Source organism: Monodon monoceros, unplaced genomic scaffold (genome assembly GCF_005190385.1).
Source record: "Monodon monoceros isolate NGI ecotype Baffin Bay Population unplaced genomic scaffold, NGI_Narwhal_1 Super_Scaffold_5, whole genome shotgun sequence".
Lineage (NCBI taxonomy): Eukaryota > Metazoa > Chordata > Mammalia > Artiodactyla > Monodontidae > Monodon > Monodon monoceros.
The window spans coordinates 13996196-14015680 of record NW_021703782.1 but is presented as its reverse complement, the minus strand read 5'-3'; the positions used below and the strand labels follow the sequence as shown (position 1 = coordinate 14015680).

Genomic DNA, 19485 nt, shown 5'->3' with positions numbered 1-19485 from the left:
TTATAATTTTCTTCTCTAGCTGAGAAGGCAGACTTCAAGGTTTGGGAGTTTTCCAGTTGAGTGTGACGGAAGATTGATGGGGCAAGCTATTTGAGGGCAATGCAATTGCATGGTTGAAGTGAAATTAACCATGGGTTTAAGGCTGGGCAGGGAGAGGATCGTGATAGGAGGGGGTCTGAAAGATCAGGAGAATGTAGATGGGTCAAGGTCCTGGCAGACGGGGTAAAGTTAAAGAACTGGTGTAAGTACAAATAAATGAGTAGGAGAGCTGTAAGGGAAAGATGTTGCAGTCAGAAGTAGAGATTTTGGATTTAAGTTTTCAGAATTGTACCATTTTCAGAAAAGGGTTGTATTCAACGAATTTAACTGGTCTGACATGGCCAATGACCAATCAGAGTAAACCACACACAGTCATACTGATGTGTACCTTTTGATTCCAGAGCGTGGGTATGGGGTTGAACTGAGGAAGGACAAGGAGTGTGAGCCCTGGATGAAGCATTTCCCTGAATATTGAAGTTTTCCAGACTGAAGTTGTGACTTGAGGATGAAAAGGAAAATCATGAGTCTGTTACCACTATCATCGAAAATGAGAGAGGCAGTTCTTGTCAGTATCATGCCAAGATAATTTGGGGCTGGTTAACCGTGATAAAGAGAGGAGGAAAGTGGTAGAGTCAGGTGGGGCTGCTATAATAGAACACCAAATACTGGGTGACTTACAAACAACAGAAATTTATTTCTCACAGTTTTGGAAGCTAGAAATCCAAGATCAAAGCATTGGAAGGTTTGGCATCTGGCAAGGAGCTGCTTCTTAGTTCACAGCTAGGTATCTTCTCACTGTGTCCTCACATGGTGGAAGAGGCAAGGAAGCTCTCTCAGGTCCCTTTTATAAGGGCACTAATCCCATTCAGGAAAGCTCCACCCTCATGACCTAAGCACCTCTCAAAGACCACACCTCCTAATACCATTACCTTTGGGATTAGGATTTCAACATATGAATTTGTTTTTGGCGGGGGGTACACCAACATTTAGACCATAGCAGCCTACGCCTCAGCTGGTCAGAAGTTTTACAGGACAGTGGCAGAGTCATATTCTGAACCAGTGTTAGGAGAAAGGCATATGGACCCCACTCTCCAACCTTGGGGATTTGGAAAGATGAGCAACCATTTGGGAAGATTGCAGGGAACAATGTTCTTTGAGGAACCAGTAAGACAAGAAATCAGAGGGGATATTAAAAGGGAGGATGAGATACAGTAGACTGTGTTTACCCTGCAATGGCAGAGTTTGGAATGAGGAGAGCAGTGGGAGGTTGATTCAGGGAAGAAGGACATAAAGCAATATGAAAATGTGCAGATAGGAGGATGCTAGATGTCAGAGAGGCTTCGACCTTGAGTGCTATCTCTGGAATGATTAGCAAGCTGCAAGGTTTAGTCATAGCAGTCTCCTGATGGATAGGGGATGGGGAGGATAGGAGCTCAGGCCAGTGTGGAAAGAGTGAGCCGTGGCCTGGAATGATTGTGCTTCCAAGAAATCCCAAGGCAGCTGAGCAGGCTGTCACTGGAATTGGTTCCAAGATTTTGACCAAATGTTGGAAACACCGACTGTCTCTTGTGGGACATGTATCTGGTTTTCCTACAGCAGAGTATACCTGCAGTGTGGCTTAATTGTGCTAAAGTTGAGAATAACATTCTATCCTCAAATGGAAGCCATGAATCCCTTAGTGCAGACTGGGGAGCCGAGATGCATTTAACTGGAAAGCAAGGGTCTGAATTGGTGAGTACTCAGTTTAGCCTGTTGTACGCTGCCTCCAGATACAGTGTCAGATAGCACATAGGTCTTCAGACGATACTTATTCAATAATTGGGCTTTGGTTAGTTGTTTGCAAAACGGAGTGATGTGCATTGTTTTTCAGATTTTACAGTAGAGTGATGGGGTGGGCTTGGCCAATATCTCACTCTGGTCCTCAGGTTCTTCCTTGAGGTAAAAAAATCAAAGGGCCATGGGGAATGCTGTTTATGGCAGAGCTTGAGTATAGAGAAGAAGAATTAGTGAACTGAAGGGTATTATAAAAATAAGTACATGCGAGATAACTAAGGATACAAGAAAACTTGATGTAGCTTGACTTGCAGATGACCTTATTCCTTCCGTGTTCCAGCTCTCCAGTATGATGCCTTGCACAGACTTAGTGAATACCTAAACATGTTTGTCGATGAGTCTTTTGTTGCTCAGGTTACCAGGAGAAAGTAACAGCAAATGTATACTTTTATCAAGGGTAGTGCTGGAAAGGAATATAGCTATGTGGTATTGTTATAAGCTGGCAGACTTAAGGATACCCAACTGGCAGCTGGAATTAGTTTTCCTGCTCACCATGGTAACATGCTCTCCACTCCCCAGCATACTCTGCTATTGCTGCAAAGGTCCCAGCATCCTAGTGGAGGAAGAGTCATGGATTAGTTGATGGTGGTCAAAAGATTTCCTTCCTTCCTTCCTTCCCTCCTTTCTCCACTCACAAATGCTTAGCGCATGCCAGCTTTGTGTTAAGTACCGGGAATACAAAGATGACGAAATCCTCTCTCCTTGCAAACAGCCTTCAGTGCAGTTCGCTACAAACTTGGGTATTCTGGGAAGGCTTCCCGGGTGATACGGCTTTGGAGAATGAAAACGAGTTTGGGGAGAAGAATATTCATTAGCAGGAATGATAGGTGTGAAGTTAACATGTCAAAATAATGAGGCGGAAAAGGTCATGGTGTCTTTGGGGGAAGAATGAGAAATCAGCATTAACAAAATCTAGAATGCATACTGGAAAGAAGGGCCCAGATTTTGAGAGGCTTAAATTTGAAGTCAAGATGCCTGATTTTTGTCCTTTAGGCAGTGGGGAGCTACTAAAGCAAGGAAGTGAAATGATCATACTTGCTGTTTAGTAAGATCCTTGTCGTGGCTGTGTGGAGGCCTCTAGGATTGAGGAACGGATTCAGTTATGTCAGAACAACTGGGACCTTGCTACTCGAATTATCCTCCGTGGAGTATCAGCTTCAATAGCAGCGTCACCTGGGAGCATGTGAGAAATGCAGACTCTTGGGCCTCACCCAGAGGTACTGAATCATTTTAACGAGATTCCCAGGTGATATGTGTGCACGGTAAATCGGAAGCTACGTTGATAGGTAGTGCTTAATGGCATTCATGTAGGACCCATGGGAGGGATGACCAGAACTTTTTCCTTCTCTTATACCACAGATTCACAAACCACTCCATGATCTTTTTATCCCCGTTTTTGAAATGCTGGGGGAAATCTTTAAATGTATATTTCAATAATTTGAGAAATTTTGAAAATTCTTTTAAGCCATGGCTTTTGGAAACATTTTTGTCACAGGTTGTTAATGTACGAGTGGGTTCAGGGAGGCATGCACAAGAGACTCTTATATCTGTGCTATCTTATTTCTTAAGCTTGGTGATGAGATGCAGGTGTTCATATATTACAATTTGCTGTTTTATGTAGGTTGCAATATTTTATCATTCATATTCATAAACTCTTGATTCAACAGTAATTTTTAGTGATGTACAAAGGGAAAAAGGGCGAGAAACTTCATCCAATATGATACCTCAAGACTCATGTCAGGGGTGGGAGAACATAAATGATGGTGGTAATATTCGTGTGAATGGTAATGGTTACATTTGCTGAGTGCTTAATAGATACTATTTTGGGTATACTCACTATGTGCTAGACACCATTTTAAGTGCTTTATGTATAACTCGCTGAATGCTCATGACCACTCTAGGTGGTAGGACCTATTATTTATCATGATTTCATAGGGACATATTTTTTTAAATTTTATCAAAGTATAGTTGAATGATAATGTTGTGTTAATTTCTGCTGTATACCACAGTGATTCAGTTATACCCATGTATGCATTCTTTTTCCTGTTCCTTTCCATGATGGCTTATCACAGGATATTGAATATAGTTTCCTGTGCTATACCGTAGGACTTTGTTGTTTATCCATTCTATATATAATAGTTTTTGCATCTGTTAATCTCAAACTCTCACTTCATCCCTCCCCCACCCCCCATTCCCCTTGGCAACCACAAGTCTATTCTCTATGCCTGTATGTTTCTGTTTCATAGATAAGTTCATTTATTTTGTATTTTAGATTCCATATATAAGTGATATCATATGGTATTTGTATTTCCCTTTCTGACTTACTTCACTTAGTATGACAATCTCTAGGTCCATCCATGTTGCTGCAAATGGCATTATTTCATTCTTTTTTATGGCTGAGTAATATTCCATTGTATATATGTACCACATCTTCTTTATGCATTCATCTGTCGATGGACATTTAGGTTGTTTCCGTGACTTGGCTATTGTAAATAGTGCTGCTATGAACATAAGGGTTCATGTATCTTTTTGAATTATAGTTTTGTCAAGATATATGCCCAGGAGTGAAATTGCTGGATGATATGGCAACTTTATTTTTAGTTTCTTGAGGAACCTCCATACTGTTTTCCATAGTGGCTGCACCAATTTACATTCCCACCAACAGTGTAGAAGTGTTCTCATAAGGATATTTTCATAGATGGAAAAAAAAAAGTGTGAAGATGTTAGATACCTGGCCCAAGGCCACAAACTAGAATTTGGACTCAGTTCCCGGAAATCCCAGGTCTAAGTTCTTAATCACTACACTATAGTATAGTATGTACACAGCCTCTCTGCATAAATAGATACTGATTGAAGACGATTAAGGATAAAGGATCATAATGAAATAAATGTACTCTTTTTCCTCGGCCAGGTCAGAGCAAAGCAAACGCAATACATTTTTGGCTTTGGGGAGACAATTCTCATAGCATTTGTTAGCTGTCTTCTGTATATCTGAACTTGGGAAAATGCAGTTTGGAGCTAGAAATGAATGATATTGAGAAACATCCCATTTGAATTTAAAATATGGAGAAAATCCACTAATTAAAAAAATAAACTATATAAGACCTCTCTTTGAAACATCTACACTGCACAAGTCCCCAATTTTCTGTGACTGAACTTGTAACCTTCCTTCTAGACCCAGGTAAATGTCATTCTGTTGGAAATCTTTTCCCCATTTTCCAAGATGGGCCACCTCCTCCTTTCGTTCACGTCCCCTCTACCTGTGATGATAATAATAATAGCTGACACTTCTTACATTACGGTGTGTTGAACATGTTGTTAGCACTTAACTTATTTTATCTTCTTCTAACAGCCCCATGGACAGTTATCACTATCCTCATTTTACAGAGGAAGAAACTGATATATTTTGAGATTAAGTAACTTGTCTGACATCATGCAGAGACAGAATTCAAATTTCAGTAGTCTGACCCTGGAGCTGGATCTTTATCACCACAGAGCTATCTGCCTCCCTTCCCACATGGAGTCAATTGTCTTTTCCCCTCTTCTGACTCTTTCTAAATCATTCATTAAAGTATTGAGTGTATCTTGCGAATTGGGTTTTCTTTCCAGTGCTGGGAATGCATTGGTGAACAAGCAAAGGTGCTTCCCCTCTCGGCAAAGGGTGGAGGGCAACATCTTCTAGAAAGTGAGAACAGCATAATTAAAGGTGTGGAAGGGAGAGAGTGAACAGTCCTTCCCAGAGCTCCTTCACGGATGGAGCGCAGAGTTCACTGAACAGAAGGGTGAGTCTTGAGGCTGGAGAGCTGAGCAGAGCCAGACCATAAAGCTTCTTCTAGCGTTGTAAGGAGTTTGGGTTGCAATTTTACTGTGAGGGTAATGGTTTTGAGGACATTCGGAGAATGTGCATTTAAAGTATATTCATTTACATATTGGCACTTCATTAGCGACTTTAAAGAAACTAATCAGCCATTAACTTCATGTTCAGAAAGTCTCATTCAAGAAGTTTCTTTAAAGAATAACAATGAAAGACATTGGGGGAAAAAAAACCCAAGAAAACGTAACACTTTATTATTATTTGTTATCTTAGAAGGAATTCACCAAAGGCTTCATATTATGCTATGGCATCTTTAATTATAAAAATAAGCAAATAAAATAACTTGCATCTGTCATTACCATGATATGTTTCATAACCTTTATATGCACATGGAGCTTAAAAATGTAATTTAACAATAAATAATGACATATACCAGATATGCTCACTGTTTATTCCAGTACTCAGCCAAAAACCTAAATATCATTTAAATTATAAATACATAATGCAAATATAATGGCACAAAAATGTCTAAAGTGCAACCAAATCACAAGAGAAGAATCATGCAAACTGGTCTAGGTCAGCCCCGGAATCTGTGCAGCAAACACAAGACAAAGCTTTGGAAGTTTAAGGGGGACTTGGAGGGAGCAGGATGGGAAGAAGAGAAGCAAAAAACTAGCAACATTGTGAGAACTGCTTCTTTCCATATGTGTAGATATATGTATTATAGATACATATATAAATATTATTGTGGGGAGAAAAGGGGGGGGTACCACGGTTTGAAGAGGTCACAGCAAATCAAAGAGAATCCACTGGACGGAAGTAAGAGAGAATTTTGTTAGGAATACTCATGAACTACTCGTTGCATTGGGGTCCTGGCTTAGTGGGTTTGAGAAATGGACACAACACACAAAACTGTAATAGCTTTTCTGGTTTGGAGAAGCCAGCCTTGCCTGCAGGGGAGGAATGGGTGAGGGAGGGAGAGGGATAGTCAACTTAGAGTATGATCTACCTGATTTCCAAGAGGCTAAGGCAGTGTCCATATGTTTGGGGACCTGGGGATGGGACAGTTCTGAGTATAAAAATGCTCTGAACAATCTGATGTCAGCACGCTGAGAGGCTGTGTGGGGACAAAGGCAGCCACGCTTGTGCTGCTGCTGGGTCTGTTGCGTTCGCTCTTGGTCCTTGAGCAGCACGTTACTGGTTTTAAAGGCTTTGTGGTAAAGTTGTATTGCTTTTCGTTTTTCTGGGGATGTGCCCTCCCTCCTCCCACCAGCATCCCTAACACTCGATTTGGGCAAATCTGGAGTTTATCCTAGTGAGAGTCAAGCACCAATGGTTTCTACCTAAGCGAGTTTGGAGTGGCCCTTACAGTCCTACCCCTCCTCCCTCTTCCTCTCTCAACATTGACCTTTGGTGGGCAGTGACGCTCCTAAGGGACTGTTGGGTTCAAGGACAGTGACCCTGAGAAACTACTGTTGTTCATAGCTAGGTTAATCATTTGGCTTTGGTGGTCGCCATCTTGTAAACATCACGGCAGAAATGATCAAACCGCCAGGTCTTTTTTTCCTCTTTCTTTCATTTTTTTTTTTTCTTTTTTCTTTTTTGCAATCCTACAGAGATGGCCCAGCTGCCAGGACTACTTTGGCAGGCAGCGTGCTACAGGACAAAAATGTAAGAGGAGTCTATTAAGGCTGGACAGCCCAGGGTTATTTATACCCCCTCAGCCCCAAGTCCCCCAAACTAAAGACCCAAAGGCTGATTGACTCATTCCTGATTGAGTTAATGGAAAGCCTCCTACCCCATCATCAGGCTGCCAGAGTACCAGGCACTGATGAAAGGCAGAAAGTCAAGAACTGCCACTTCCCAAGGTATAGCAGGCCTTATCACACTCTAAGTGGTCCAAGCCCAAAGGGATGCTCTTTTTGGTTCCTGTAATTCTCAGTTGGATGTGACAGAGCTGTTTCAGGAGAGGTCTAAGTCAAGAGTAGCCTCTGGGTTGAGGTGGGCTGGGAGATTAACATCTTGCCTGGGGTCCTTCAGATAAACCTGTTGGTTTTTCCTATCTCATACAGGCCCATCTTAAGTTCTGATGTTGAATAAAACTACTTCTACCCCCTTAGTTATAAAAAAGGCCACAAGGAGCATTTATGTGGATATCTGGAAGTGAGATAGTTATTCCATTCCCAGGAAAAGAAAAATAAAGCTAAGTTACAAAACTAAATCTATATGCAATAAAGTTATTATATACTGCTTTGTTGAAGCAGAGTCCTCTGGAATTTATGTACAGTACATTAGTTTTCACCTGTTTATATTCCACAGTTAGACCTTAAGATTCTCTGGATTTAAGACAATTGTTAAAGATACTTTTAAAGCTCTGAGCAGTTACAGTACATAGAGATGTTAGCTTTTTGTTTTTCATTAGATGCAAGAAGAGGCAGGCTCCAAGTCTGGTTGGAGAGCCAGGCTCGAGCAATTTGGTAAATGTGTTGGGAAGGAAATTAGACACTGAGGATCAAGACCGTAAGACACTAGCTCATGAGAGATCAAGAATTCAAATATGACATTCATATTCGTCCATGGCCAGCACAGATTCATAACACGAATTCCACTGAGCATCTTTATGAGCATTTTAAGACATGCATTTAAATTAAGTTGCTTCTTACCAGCTAACTCTACTGGGGCAACCATTCTAAAGGGTTCCACATCTTCAAATTACAAAGTCTGGGGAATCACATGAATGTTTTGTGTTTGAGAGTCATTGGAGGGGAGCTGGGAAAAGACCTGGTAGAGGAAAGTGGTAAAAGAGACCACTTTCTCCTGAGGAGAGGCAGAAAAGATCACACGTGTTCTGTTGGTGAGAATGCCGCCATCGAAGAATGTTGAGAGATTGATTACAGAAGCCTAGTTTCATGCAATTTTTTTTTTAAGGGGGGGATAGAAAATAGGAACTACTTAAAAAAAATCAAACCAGGCACAGTTCACTCGAAGTTGGTGAGCGAACACCCTTAAAATGATCGTAGTTTGGTGAGGTTGTGAATACCTCTCCCCGGCTATGCACTCTCGTGGGAGGTGCGTTTGATGAGGGAGGGAGAGGCCACCTCACCTCGGAGGCTCCTGAGGAGGACTTTCAGCTTCTGTGGCTCGTTGGCACGCCTCCTGTTGAAGTCAGCTCGCTGGTGTGTGTGGGCACAGTGGTCTGTCTGCAGGATGTGAAAGAGGCTGGCCATGTTGGGTCCGATTTTCTCCATCAGGCTGTCTCTGATTGTGCTGACTGTGTCTTCGTCACATTCCAGTAGGCTTCGGACAAGTCTGTTATAGTATCTGCATTGCAAAAGAGAGGGTCATTCAGTGAGAGCAAGGCAAGACCCAGGCTTTCATCTGGGCTCCAGTCAACACCCGTCCTGAATGGCCAGATGAAGCACCCACGAATAGTTGCCTCAGCTGAAGGTGGCTTTTGCTTCTAACCTTTAGGCAGTGTCTTCTTAGTGTGAGTGCTTGCGCTGCCTGGATTTACCGCCCAGTGCAAGACAGCTCTGTGTTCACGTTTTGAGCTCAGGAGACTGAGATCGTACTTTGAATAGTAGGCTCGTGGCGATGTCTAAAATGTTTAGAAAGAGAGAATCGTGGAGCTAGATGGGATCACAGAGACGATTTAATGACTCTTTCATCATCTCATTGTATAGAGAAGAAACTAAGGTGGGAGAGCTGAAGTGACTTGTCTGAGGTCATACAGTGGGCTAGTGGTCGAAGCAGGACTTAGTCAAATGTATGAGGTGACCCAACCCTCACACTTATGTTTTAATAGTCATTGCACATGGATGCAATCATTTGCAGTTATTTTGGTGCCTCTTTGCGATTTTTCTTTTTCTTGGTGGTGTGTGTGTGTGTGTGTGTGCATATTCTGATTAATTTCTATCCTTTTTTTTTGGCCGTGCCGAGTGGCATGTGGGATTTTAGTTCCCTGACCAGGGATCAAACCCGTGCCCCCTGCAGTGGAAGTGTGGAGCCCTAACCACTGGACTGCCAGGGAAGTCCCTAAATTTCTGTTTTTAAAGGAGATACCTGTCTTCAGTATCTCATGCATTTTTCTACTCAGTCTAATTTCCCTGTCATACACTTGGCTAGCCTCTCTGAAGGCTATTGTCTCACCTCATTTTCAGTCTTCTTGCAAAGGTATATTGCAGTCAGAGGGCCAGATGCCAGGCAACAAGGATATTTAAATAGAAAGATTGGTGATCCTTAGTGGTTTGTGGTTCAGTAGTTTGAAGAAGCCTTCTCCCACTGCTCTAGATTGTGTGGCCCTCTCCTTTTTTGGGATGTTTTATAGATATTGGGTTACCATCGTACAGGTCAGCATTTGATGGTTTATTGATGGTTTTATCTTCCTGACTAGGCTGTAAACTTATTGAAGGCAGGATATGTGTCCTTATTCTTTGTATCCCTCATGTGCCATGTCCTAGGGCTATAGTGCCTGCACACTGTCATTCTGTTGATTTATTTTGTGGCCACTGAGAGAATGGAGCTTTCAAAATAGAGTTCTTTCCAATATCATGATTCCCAAAAGAAAAAATTATCTGTAGGTCTTCTGGTAAGTTTTACAAAAGAATTTAGGTTTGGCATAAATTTCCTTCATCTTTGGTGCAAGTTCTTTAAGCCTCCAAAATGCTGCAGCTAACTGTTACGGCTCAGAAAGGATAAAACTGTCTTAATATATTTTTTTTCCTGAAGACCATGGTTTAATCATTTTAAATAGTCACAGGACATGTTTCCACACATAAGGTGACAGTGAAGAAGATGTGAAAACAATTGTGTAAATGTTGTACAGCAAATAGTCCTAGGCAATACTCCCTTTGATGCAGGTTTTTGAAAAATCAGTACATATGGGTTAGACAGCATGGGAACTACCAAAAAAAAGATGGAGTCTTTTATGACATAGAGAACACACTTAAACCTTGTCATTGACCTTTTATCAGTAAACTCTCTAATAGTTAAGGCATATAAATTACTCATCCTATTATTTGGGAAGACACTTAGGGTATTTCCCAATTTGAATTGGGATGCATTTGCTCCATTTCGAGGTGGCAGTCGTCAGAACCCGTTAGCTCTGTGTTCACTAATTAGGGACTGTCTAATGACGGTGGTCTGCAGCATTTATGTGGAGAGACCCTTTCCTCAGAGGAGCCCGAGGACTGCCGGACCACAAGATCTGCCGTGAAAAGAAACCTGTTTATTTTTAACTCACCTCACAGAGCACAGGATCAAACATCTTTCCAGAATAACTTAACCCCCCAGAGAGGTCCTTTCAAGGATGTACAGTAAATAGAGTGGAATGTGGGCACTGAAGCAAAGCCATCACCCTTCTGTGAGGGAGCAGAACCAAGCTGGGGACAGAGGGAGAAATGTGTCTGGGTCTCCGATATAGTCCTGGCTCTACCCCTCCCACGAGGGAGGATTATATCCAGCTGTTGGTAAAACTGGGATTCCCTGGCACAGAGACACATTTTCCAACCCTTTGGAATTATAAAGCACATGAGTCAAAGCAGATCTCACTTGGATGGGGAAATGGGGAGAAAAGTGGTTTTGGAAAAACTGAGAATAAACTACTTTGTACCATTAGCTTCAGACATCTACACACCCACACAGATCCCCAGGCATCTCGTGGGCTCTGCTAGGATGTGGGTCCCCTGGATCTCTTTGTCAAATCGGTGATTAGATCCTAGAGAAAAAGGTCTCTGACCCCTCATCTTCCTGCCCCTCAATAAGGACTTTATAACTTAGAAGTTAACCCTTCCACTTCTAGAAAGAAAGAACTGTTCACACTAAATGATCTTCCAAATGGGCTGGAGAGGATGATCTTTCCTTATATCAACATGGAAAACTCTAGTCTGGATGAAGAAGTCTAACACCAGTAAGGAAACTGAGCTTCTGTAACTAGCCTCACCTCTTTAAGGTCAGACGCGTTCCCCTGGCCCCCACTTTGTCAAAACACCTCTTCTCCATCTCTGAGAGAGCCTACCTTTACTGTTACTTTCTCTGTTGGCCCCGATAGGCCACCTGTTCTTGGTGCTTCTTGAGGATGACCCTTGCCAGCCTGACTGTTCTTAGCGACTCCCCCCAAATCTACCCTTAGCTTCTCCCATGGAGCTGGTTACCTCAGCAAGGGCAGGCTAAGAGAGCTCCTTGGAATAGATAACAGCCATGGCTCCAGTAGCGGCTCCTCCAAGTGTGAGAAACCTATCAGGCTGCCTTGATGACAACACCGTTTGCCTGAGCAAGCAATAGATTAATCCCACACCTCTCTATTGAGGGCCAGAATATGGCATTGACCTCTGGGGTTGTGTGGGCTGATGAGACAGACCTTTCCTATCTCTGAGCCACTCAGTGAGGTTATTGAAGAGATTTAGCAATTGTCATGTATGCCTTGATCACTGTCTTGGACCAAGACTTGATGTTACTATAGCTATTGGTGAGAGCTGTACACAAATTTAATTGTTGATCACCAGGGGGTACATTTATTCCATTCTACTTGGAATTCCATTTTTGGATTGTGGATTTTATCTGCAGGTTTTAGTGGCTGCCATTTTTGAAGTGGAAATCAAATAGCCTGGCTCAGGGCCATGTGAATTGTAGGCTAGCTGTGTGACCTTCAGCAGGTCGCCCCTCTCTCTGGGTCTCTGTTCTTTAATCAGTAAAACGAGGCAGTTAGTCTAGATAACCTTTATGGTCATTTCCAGCTATGACATTTTGTGTTTCTGGGGTTCAGTATATACGCACCTTCTCAATTTAACAAAAAAATAGTGCAGCTCTGCTTAAGGCCCATCCTTGGCAGGAAGAGTTACAACTATTTAAGAAGATGCCTTTCTTCATCTTTATGGGGAGTGGTGGTGGGATGTACTCCCGAGACTTAATGGGCTAAGTGTTCAGATCACCCAGCCTGGAAGGACCCTTTAAAGCATGTTTCTTTCCTCCCCCTTTGAAAATTCCATCACTGACTTCTTTCCTAGGTAAAGAATAAGATCAGATATTCTCCATAGCTACTGTTTCAGCCATGCTTACCCAAATACACACATACTGCCTAGGAACGGTCTGTGTGAAGGTTTATAAATAGTCCTTTGTTTCCCTTGATCAATATTATTCTTCTGTTTCCTGTTCCCTATCCATGCCCTAGAGAGTTGGAAGCTTTGTCAGTTTTCCCATCTGGATCTGGATTGGTTTAATTTCTTCTCAGGCCTCATGCTGTCCAGCCTGCCTGATCAATTGTGCCTGCTTCCCTCATGGTTGAAAGTAGAGTTTACAAATTCAGCCAGGGGGACACTCCAGCTATCCTTTGTGTTCTAAGGGCATTTCTGTCATGGAAAACCTCCCTGTTCTGGCTCCTGGTCCAGTCACAGGCTTTTGGATTCTCCCAGGCCCAAATCTCATGCTAGATAAGTCACAGGAAGGGGGAATGAACCTGTAACTACTTCCTTTCACAATTCTTTGCCAACTGGCACAACGTAGCGTGTATCTATGGTGGGACAGAGGCTGGGAAAGCAGGATGTTTCAGAGGAGTGAGGAGCTTAAATAGAGCAAATCGAGCCCAGCATGGAACCGGAAATCTCTAGCTCTGAGCAGGAATAACATTAGCCAGTTCGAGTGAAGTAACTGGAGAAAGGTAAGAGCTGCATGGAGGATTCTAGTCTTCAAGAGATGACCTTCCTTAATAAGGATGATTCTTCTAAGATGATAAAGGGAGATAACTAGACTCCTGTGACCCTTTTCTAAAGGTGGTGAAAACAAGGCACCTATTGAAAAGAACAATGGCCTGGTTAAAAACTCCTATTACTAGTCTCTTCTTAGATTGTTAGGATCACCGGTCCAGAATCTGTATTCTCCTTTCTGTAAGACCTCCTCTTCCTAATGGAAGACGCTACCTCAGTTGAATTAGAGATATTAGTATTGTCTCAAAACTGGCCACATGCCATATTATAGATCATGAATTGTCACTGGACCATTAAAGATCAAAACTTAGAATAACGACTGTGCTAACATATTCCTGCCCCCCAGCTACCACATAAACACATACTAAAGAGACAGGGCACTTGAGATAAATGCTGAATTTGATTTTCCTGTTCTCAGAAAATCAGGACCATGACAGAGTCACTTTCAAGGACTGAACAAACGATTTTTATAAGCTGACATGAGGTTCCGAAGAACAGTGATCTGTAGTTAAGAGTGAATCAGAAATTTACAAAGTTTAACATCAGAGGCCTTAACCTTTCCCCGAGGAGGAGCTACTTCTCCCGTTTTCCAGTTGCATGTATGTACATGACTAACCCACTGGTAAGCCCCAGAAGGACTAGGTTATTGCCAGTATCTGAAGAAGGGTGGCAGCATCTGGCTAGGAAATTAATCAGGTAAGTCTGCGTTAGCGCTCCTGTGGTCAGAATAGCACATTAAGGTCTGATCTTTGTGAATATGTGCAGATTTGGCTGGAGAGTCAAAGAATCATAGCACTTCAGGACTAGGAGTCAAGTCAGTGGCATCACAGTAGGCTGAACTTGACCGTTCTGCACTGCCCCTACCATGCCTCCATGCTAGCCCCATCAGCACCTTTCTGAACTTGATCACGGATGGGGAAGCCCAGGTCTTGCCAGGAAACTTTCTACGCCATGGAATGAGCATGTCTGCCATCTCATGTCTTAGATGTTCACACCTGGCTGGTAAAGACAGTGAGTCAAGGGCACAGAAAGGCACGATGCTCAGATATTACTAGTTCAGTGGCTTGGGATCAGTTTAGAATACTAAGATGAGAATGTGATCTGGGGAGTCACCAGAACACCCTTACAGGAAATCTTGGACTAGACACATGGGATAACAGACCTGGAAGGGACCATGGGAATCATCTAGTCTAGCCACTTCACTTTTCACAAAGGAAATTTGAGTCCCACCAAAGTCAGATGGTTCGCTCTGGGCTACCCAGCGAAATATCTGATTGGGCTTAGGATGGACTCAAATATATGCAGTTTTAAAACTCTGCATTATGACATTTGACCAAGGTTTTCATAATGGCCAGTTGTACTGTGCATAGTCATGATTTCAGCCCAATTTGATGTCTCAGAATCTTGTTTCCATAAACTTCGCAGTTCCCTTCAGGCTTATGGAAGGAAATAGACAATGCATGCGGATGAAGTTTTCTATTAGCTGCATGGAGAGACTTTTCCTATAACAGTGAAAAAAAAAAAAAAATCCAGGCTGCTTGAGCTGTCACAACCAATCACAAACATATTTTTTTTTCCTGCAAAAGCTGGGAAGACTGCAAGCTAAAATAAGAGCATCACTGTGGCAATTTAACTCCTTCTGTGTCTGGTTCTGCCGACCAACCACTCCCCCTCCCCCCGAACTGCCAAACGAGTGGACTCATTTTGTACCTGTTGGAGAAGTGATTAGGGAGCTGGACGACTTCCGTGATGGCTTCAGGGTTCCGCTTGGCGACACTACACACGTTCAGCTTGCTGTAGCACTCCTCCTGCACCTCGGCAATCATCCTCTGGAAAGTGGAGCACCTCCGAATGGCCAGGAAGACCTTGGAGGTGACCCCGTTGGCGATGCACTTTAAGCTCTCTTTGACAAATGCTTTTCCCTGCCGAGGAAGGGGGGTAGGAGGACAAGATTTAGCTTGAGCTGACAAGAGAGGACAGGGCCTGTGATATGTGGAACTTAAGGGGGATCACCTTGGCACTGTCTCATGGCCCTCTCTGCATGTCCTTGCAATCAGCGAACTGTACCCTGCGACCAGGATTTTAAAAAAAGTCCCTATTCCCTTAGACTACCTTGAGCTACACAGAAATGAAATGAGATGAGAAAAAGAGATGAACCATAAACAACCACCCTTCAGCCTAAAAATAGCCATAATATGGTTTTGTATTCTTGGGATTGAGATTTGATAACTCAAATCACAAGCTAGTAAAAAAACAAACAAACAACAAAAAAAAAACCAAGCTAGTATGCCGGCTCTTGGTGAGAAGAACTTCTTTGTTAGAAGAACATTTTTATTTCCTCTTGAAGAGGCAAAGATTTTCCGCTCATCACCCCTCCCTTAGAAGACAGCCTCTGTCAGCCTGTTACAATTGTGCATTGGAGTGGGTGGAGAGTGGCTTATATAGAACCTACTTCTTGGCCAAATGTGTGTGTGTGTGTACACACGTTGAGAATTGAGATGAGAATTCAGACTGGGGAGGCTGAGAAGCAGAGCTGGTTCCCTACAAGCCCGGCTCCTAAGAACAATAGTCTCATACACTGTTAAAGACGAGCAGCCAGTTGTGAGCAGGGGTCAAGGTCTTATTACCTGAGTGTCAAATTTAGCAGCGCTGTACAAGAAGGATTTACAGATGTCGTACATCCCATCTGTGTCACAGGTGGAGTTTTCCAGGCATGCAAAAGCTCCACAGCCAACCTGCAGAGCGCTGTTGAGGCAGCGAACCACTTCAGCTGAAAGAGACAAATCCATCCAATCTGGGTCAAACGGTGAGGACAGTCTGGAGGGATCAAGCTGATGTGGAGGCAAAATTCAAGCAAAAGGGGTCAGAAGGACTTATCCTAGAAGTCTGTGATGGGGCCAGTAGATAGAACCATTCCGAGCGGGGTGGGAGTGAAGAAGAGAGGGGACAGACAGATCCCTTTTGCTTATAAGAACCAGAGAACATGGAGGAAGGGAATGAGTTTTCCGTCGGAGATACACTCTCTTGGTCTCACCATCACACACAGTTTTGGTGGCTGGATAAGTAAGGTTGGAGTATGAGGCATGCCCAGTGCTTAAAGCAGCTCTGCAGAATCCAAGGGCATCCCTTAAAGGCTGAAAGCATGGGAAGGTAGATGGTAGTGGTGGGTGGTCAAGTTTACGAGGAGGAAGGACCAGGGAATCCATTTGGCTTCCAAAAAAATACACTCCAGAGTCATAAGGATGGAATTTTGGTCTAAATGGCAGAGAAGAATTTGCCAGGAGTCCACTAGGAGACCCTTCTGATTTAGGGCTTTTAACTTACCTTCCTATTGGCAGAAAGAAATCTGATCCGTTCATGTTTCGTCCCAACCCCCCCCCCCCTATAGGACAGTGCTTAGAGGGGTTAAAAAATCTCCCCCTAATTAAAACCTTTTTTTTTTTTTTTAAAAAAAAAAAGAAAGAAACACAGGTGTAGAATAACCAGGCCAAGGCAACACTTGTGCAAGACTGGAAGAAAACCGCAGAGAACTTGCATGAGGCTTTCTACATTCTGGATAAGATCTTCCATAAAAGTAATTTCTCTCCTACAGAAGAGGGGTGTTCTGGCAGGCAGCTCCGCGAGAAATGATCTGCAGCCTTCATACCATAGGAGTCTCCTCTGAGATCAAAAGCACGGTTCGGTTAGGCGGCCCCTCCCCCTCCCACCACCCGCAGCCTCTGGGATGTTACAAGTCATTTCCCTAATTATATATTTCCACGGGTTCAAATGATAACTTTGCTTTAAGCAGTTTTAATATGCATTAGGATTGCTATTGTTTTTGGCAAGCTTGAATTGTGAATCACTGCATCTCTATAGCAACTAAGTACAAAAGGAAGTGAAGCAAAGCCCTCCTCTCGGCAGGGACCTGTGCTCTTCCGAGGGGAGCAAGCGTCTGCAGCATTTGGACACCTGCGAGCCCATCTTTGCTGACAGTTGGGGGAGAGAGAGCAGTCATGGAAGGGGAGCAAGCTGGACAAGCGAAGTCCAAAGACAGAGGTGTCAATGCCGGCTTCCTAAGGACTCTTTTCCTTTAGAGACCAAGATAATACACAATTAACTGCTCAAGGAGTCAGGGATAGAGTGAGACCTCTCCCTTGGAGAAATAGCTGCTACGTTTCACAGATACTCTTTCGAGGGGCTCTCTAGCCACGGGGCTGCGTGGGGACTGAATGGAGCCCGAGAGAGCAGGGAGGGACAGAAGGAACAGTGTCGAGGGTGGGATGTGTAGGGTTTTCTCTGAATCTGCCCTGGATTTGTCAGACTGGAGGGCTATGGTTCCGTAAATCAGTCTGCAAGGGGAGCTTTCTGTGTGTTCTCTGGAGGGGCAGGGAAGTCAAGTTATAGGGTCTTCAGGGTAAAGAAAGAGGGACAGCATCAGACAAGTCACGTCTCACCTTAAGATCAGCTTCAGCTTCTGGAAAGTATAGAGAGCGCTTTGAAGCATGCCAACATTCAAGTCTTTCCCCCGCCCCCTCCCCCCCAAGAGGGTACGTGCCAGATTTCAGGCAATCAGGCTAGGCTTATGCAATGAAATACCCTCAGCAGAGCGCCCAGCTTCTTCGTTAGTTGCATGCAATTTATTAAACAAAGGAGCTCCACTTCCTAAGGCTATTGGATTACCCTGGCAGTTTATTGCCATCAGGCATGAAGCACATTTATTATCAAGATCAGCCGTCACAGACACAGTTGCAAAAGCGAGAGGCAAATGAGGACAGCTCTTTGGGGGAGAAACCGGTCCTGGGTTTGCCGCTTACCTGAGTTCTGAGCTGCCACCCGGGCTTTCCTGGGGCTCACAGAATCATTCTGCTCCGCCTCATGGGTTGCAGAAGCACTGATCACCAGCACCAGAAGCACTGCTGAGTTTTGGAGCATTCTCTGAGAAGTTTCCGCTAAGTTGTTGGTTTTTTTTTTTTTTTCCTCCCCCCCCTTTCCTCTTTCCCTCTCCCGGCTCGAGTGAAGATGTGGATCTGGATACACTGAGAGCCTAGGTGAGGATTTGATGAGGATCTTTTTGTTGCTGCTGATGCTGCTTCTGCTGGCGCTTTTGCTGCTGCTGCTGCTGCAGTCGCTGCTTCTTGCACCTCTGGCTTTTGCAAACTGGGGGCCCAAGAGCTGCACCCAGGGATTTTATAGCCGTTCTTATCGGTCCTCAGGATCAGGGACCAATCAGGTCCCTCAACTGGTCTGGCCAGCCAATCGGAGGGCACGCTCATTGGGCTGGAGCTGTTTGACTTCTTAGAAATATTTTCCAGCAAATTAAAAGTACCTGCTGCCAATATCTTATACGTGTGTGTGACTGTGTGTGCAGAGATGTGTGAAAAAGCTATTTTCACAGAATTAAGGGATGACTTTGTATTGATCTAACGAAAGGGAGATCATATGGCCATCTCAACAAGGTGCCTTGGGAAATCTATCCATCTCTTTTAAGAAATGTGCTATGGGGAGGAATGGGCAGCACAGGCAGGATGAGTAGTGTGGTCTCTTTGGATTCGAATTTAGCCTCATTATAGCAGTTTTACTATCATTTTCACAGCCCATTCTCTGTGTTGTAAGCTACATACACCATACCTCCCCATCTTCTCAGTTTAAGCATGTTTACAGGTCTGTGAGGCATTTTGGTTGTATGTGGACATCCTGAGTTTTCACATGTATGAGCCCTTGGGAAGGGACATATAGGAGGGGGAAGGTCCCTCGTGGACTGGAATATGACAGCTCTGAGCTGTGGCCCGAGTTCCTCTTTTGATTAGCTCTATGACCCTGGTCAAGTCCTTTTACCCTGTTCTACCTGTTTCCCGATCTGTCAAATGCCAGGGTTGGAGTCTAGCATTCTTTACGCCTCTAAAACTATGATTCTCTAGTAACACAAATTAACCTCGACTCCATCTTTTTTGTTACCAGCACGACTACAAACTCCAAGAGTGTTAGTTACTACAGGTAGACACATGCACACCTGTGTACACCACGCTCAACAGGGAGACATCATGAATGCCTGGAAATTAATAAACTGTGTATTCAAGCCCAACAACTTCATAATCACATTGAAACCATAAGCTGGCC

The 19485-nt window shown here is 43.6% G+C and overlaps 1 protein-coding gene across 1 annotated transcript; it reads right to left on the bottom strand.

Annotated features, from left to right (window-relative positions):
* Positions 1 to 5916: 5916 nt before the first annotated feature.
* On the bottom strand, positions 5917 to 18521 carry STC1 (stanniocalcin 1). Its single transcript, XM_029201458.1, has 4 exons — positions 18183 to 18521; positions 16014 to 16156; positions 15097 to 15308; positions 5917 to 9007 (listed from the first exon to the last, which is right to left on the bottom strand). Exons 1-4 carry the CDS (start codon positions 18298 to 18300, stop codon positions 8737 to 8739), a joined length of 744 nt encoding a protein of 247 aa, XP_029057291.1. The 5' UTR covers positions 18301 to 18521; the 3' UTR covers positions 5917 to 8736.
* Between the last annotated feature and the right edge of the window lie 964 nt (positions 18522 to 19485).